Source organism: Trichechus manatus, unplaced genomic scaffold (assembly GCF_000243295.1).
Source record: "Trichechus manatus latirostris isolate Lorelei unplaced genomic scaffold, TriManLat1.0 scaffold00001, whole genome shotgun sequence".
Classification (NCBI taxonomy): domain Eukaryota; kingdom Metazoa; phylum Chordata; class Mammalia; order Sirenia; family Trichechidae; genus Trichechus; species Trichechus manatus.
Genome location: NW_004443937.1, coordinates 37,833,820 through 37,838,103, shown reverse-complemented (window position 1 = coordinate 37,838,103; position 4,284 = coordinate 37,833,820). Strand labels below are relative to the sequence as shown.

The following is a 4,284-nucleotide window of genomic DNA, read 5'->3' as shown; positions in this document are numbered from 1 at the left end:
ACCTCTAATTTTCTTTTAAATAATCAAATAGAAAGATACATCAAATTAACTCTATTCTTTAAAAATTAATAACATTTATAAATATCAAAAGAAGTAATATAGTGGGAAATATTTATTCCAATAAAGGCAGTTCTTCAGGAAATAACAGGAGCGAAGATAAAGCAACACCTGTCCTCACCTCTGTGTCTCAGCAAAGAGAAGAGACGGTGAAGCCCAGCACCCTGGGACCCCAGGCTCCTGATCCAGCAGGTCGGCATCTTTATTATAGCATATTGTTAATAATTAGTAAAATATACATGTATTAAATATTTCAACCCCAGTCATTCTGAAAAGTTGGAATTCAGTCATTTGCTAAAATAATTTTTTGTAAATTTCCTTTTCGCCTCAATTTTATATCGAACTTTAATGGATGAAGGAGTGTTTTTATTTTCTAGTTGTAACACACCAGTTGTCCTGTTCAGAATGAAATTTTAAAACTTTTAAGTTTTCACATGACATTGTCACCCTCCCCAGTGATTATCTGTTGTTGCATTTCCCCAGTCTTCTTTATAATGGAGATGGTTGGAGTGTGCACTGTTGAGCCCATCAACATATCTTGCCTGGCAGGTGTGTGGTACTTTTACAAAAGCAAATTATTTTTGAGCAAGGGAAAAAGGAAAATAAATGAAAATTGTTTGTAGATTGTCAGTCTTATTTATGCAGTGTTGAAACCTTCATTAAAATGTTAGGCGCAATTAGTGTCTCTAGCATAAATCTGACTGTGTAGAAAAACTAATTAGATGTTTAGGTGATCATTCTTGCATTTATCTTGTTTGCTGCAATATTATGATTACACAGTAATTTACATATTTTCCTAAAGAAAACACACCAAATTATTCATTGCAATTGATATGGAAATACTTGAAGTAAAACTACAAATTTCAAAAAAGCATGTGGTAGTGAGATAATTAGAGTTAGTTTGGTGTAACACTTCTTTTACTTTGACTTTTTGACAGTTAATAATGTTTGGCAATAGGTCATACAAGTTGTTTAACTGCATAATGAAGATTCCTAGTATCTTTTTCTCCAATTTTCTTCACATATCAATATGTGTATATAACATAACACGTTTGGTTTTTTTTTCCCCGACATTTATAGAGCACCTACTGTGTTTACAGAGCACTTACTATGTGCCACACACCATGGATAAGGTCTAAAATAGGCTAGCAAACTGGACCACAGCCCAGTGAATCCGTTCATGTCACCAGCCCACAGCTACACTGACTCAGGATCATTTACATCCCTGAAAGGTGGGCAGATGAAGTAGATTCATCCTGCCATTGGCCATTTACCTACAGACTCTTCCCCTGAAGATGCAGAAAAGCCTCGTTCCTAATAGACTTTCTCTAGGAAATGTACATTTATTGCCTTTTCTTTATAGGCAAGTTATGTTATATAATAATAACTTTAGGTTAAAGAAACAGATTAACATAATTGTGAAACATTTTATTTGTGCCATCAGTGTTATTTTTATTAAAGGTCTTTTTTTTTTTTTTTTTTAACTCTTATTGTGATCATAAATATAGTAGGATACAAGAGTTAGGTGTAAAATTACCACGTCCATATTATGGTTCTACAGAATGCACATTCTTGCAAAATTTTCACCGCTGAAATCATGCAGCAAAAAAAAAAAAGTAAATTTCAAGAAGCAATAGAATAAATTAAGAAAATGATCAATTGTTTCCTGCTGACGTTCTAAAGAAGAAAGTAAGCATGCCTTTAATGATAATTGTAAAGATTTATTCTTTCCAGTTTGCCTGGATCACAGGGTTATAAAATCTATCTCAATGTTGTATAAAGGATTAATTTTTTTATAAAAATCTATCCTGGGAGTAGTGTAGAGTATTTTTCAAGAAAACAATGTTATTTAAAAAAACAAAACAAAACAAAACAAAACTTTTCTCCTGTCAAAACATTCTCTCCTAAAATTAAACATAAACGTCTTTTTCACCATGCAGAATCACTAATCAGATGAACAAATATTGCTGTGGATTTACAATTACTTGAAAAGTCTACTCAGTTTAGTCTGTAAAGTGTTCTGTTTCAATCGGTAGACGGGAGAGAAAAAGACTGTCAACCTTTTTATGATTTCCTACCCTCCATGATTTGTAATCCAAACAATGACCGGATACTTTGTTTAAAGAAGCTTGTTAAGTACTCTGTCGCTGTGCAGTTAAAAAGAGGTATTAGTAACTCAAACCCTTTTAAATTTGGAAGATTTTCCCCCTCTAGAGTGTCAAATTAAGGAGGCTGTGCTATAAAGAAGTTGCTGTAAGACAGGTGATGATTATTTCAGTCTTCTAAAGTCCTGGCCAGCGTTTCTACTCAGATGGAAAGAAGTGCAGATGAGTTGCCCTTAGCTCCAGGCATGGTCTATAGGTTAAATGTTTAGCAAGTTACAGGATGGTGCCTAAAGCCTTCCTTGGCTTTTGCGTTATTTGATAAATCTCTGTTTCAACAGCAGCAGATTTTAACATACTCTCCTGCCTAAAGAGCACTTTCATGAAAGGCTACTCTAATTTTTGCCATCTTTTCCAAATGTCAGATGAGTGGATATTTCCTGAAAATTATGATCGCATTCCCCACTTGGAATCCAGCCGACGGTCTTTACTTCTGGATGATGACTCCTTCAGCGCTTCACATCTGTGGCCAGAAGTCAGCCAGGAACATGATCACAGCCGTCAAGCTGAGGAGACCCAGATTGTTGCGAAGGACATTTTCACTTTTTCCTCGAGACCGCGGTCAGCACCTCGTGGGAAGACTCAGAGCACGTCCCCAGAGGAGTGCGCATTAGTTTGGGATCTAAAAGAGAGTAACAGTGGACCAAATGGAGGTGCCCAGCTGGAGGATGACAGCAGCGAAGAGGTACACTTTTTGATGAGCCACGTAGTTTTAAAGCACAATTGTTCATTAGCTGCAAGAGCACAAACCTTCTGAAATCAGGGAGGGTGGGGGGAACCTACTGCTATTTATACAAATGCGGCAGATTGCCCTGGCAGGCAACAGTTGCCCCAGGTTGTTATGGTAACTCTAAACTGCTGCCTTTTATTAACCGTCAGCCAGTTTCATTTTTAATTACGGAAACCAGTTTTGGGTTTGTTTTCGTTTTTTTCATTTTAGTCTTTGTCACACAGAATGAGAAGTAGTGGGCCGTTTAGTTACATGGTTGCAAAACCAGTAAAACCTAGAGAACACGTTGTTCTTGGTCTTTGGGGAAATTGCTTTGCAGTTGCTAAGCTTTCTGAATTGGCAGTGTGCTGGCTTCCCTTCCCCCCGCGGTCTTTTCACCTTAAACCTATTAGGACTCATTATTTTCCATATGGTCTCAGAATTTCAAGAGTTGTGCCAATTAAAGTTTTGATAATGAGTCATGGATTAGTGTTGGGGCTTGCCATACAGAAAGTTGTCTGTTTTGGAATTATTTAGAATACAAATATGTCTTATAAATAAGTTAAATGCATAAAAAATTTTAAAAACTTATTCACAGTAAAAGCAAATATAGTTCTGAAACCTTCTTTAGAATCTAATACATTCTGGTAGCTCTTTTTTCCATTTGATATGAGTTTATGTGTGAAATTTCTTTAGCTTTATTCCTTAATGATGGGCATTCATATTTTCTAGGAAAAAAGAATCGTTTTAAAAGAGCAAATTACAGTCATGTTATGGTTTAGTAAAATACAATTCATTTCTGTATAGAAAGGATAGAAAAAATTAGAAAACGGTTTTTATGTATGCTTATAAAACATTTTATTTTTTAATAACTTTAACTGATCAGTCCTTTGGAAAGTGGGAAGTAGAGAGTCTAAGATCGTAAGTCCATTCTTCAAAGCCAGTTGAGAATATCGTGGGCTTGTTTAGGCAGTAACTGTGTGTTTTGCATCTTTTAATTAGTTTCTTCAGCAGAGTGCACGGAGAATCCTTTTTTCACAATATTCTTGTTTCTGAGTGTAACAAAGTATTAATCATACCAAACACAAACCTACTACCAACCCTTTATACATAAATTGCACATTTGATGCCAGCATTTTAATTGCCGCTCTTGGATGTCTTTGTCCCTCTTACCCTTACTAACAAGCTTTGTTGTTGTTAGATGCCATCAAGTCGATATCCAACTCCTAGTAACTCCATGTGACGGAGTAGAACTTCCCCATAGGGCTTTCTTGGCTATAATCTTGGAAGCAGATTGCCAGGTCTTTTTCCCGTGGAGCTGCTGGGTGGGTTCAAACTGCCAACCTTTCCCTTAGC

The 4,284-nt window shown here is 36.0% G+C and overlaps 1 protein-coding gene across 1 annotated transcript in view; it reads left to right on the top strand.

The window, feature by feature from the left end:
• The window catches only part of CFAP20DC (CFAP20 domain containing), a 257,432-nt gene that overhangs the window by 159,344 nt on the left and 93,804 nt on the right, over positions 1–4,284 (top strand). The window contains exons 7-8 of the mRNA XM_023726780.1: positions 127–249; positions 2,585–2,966. Coding sequence (XP_023582548.1) covers positions 127–249; positions 2,585–2,966 — 505 coding nt within the window. The remainder of the gene's footprint in view (positions 1–126; positions 250–2,584; positions 2,967–4,284) is intronic.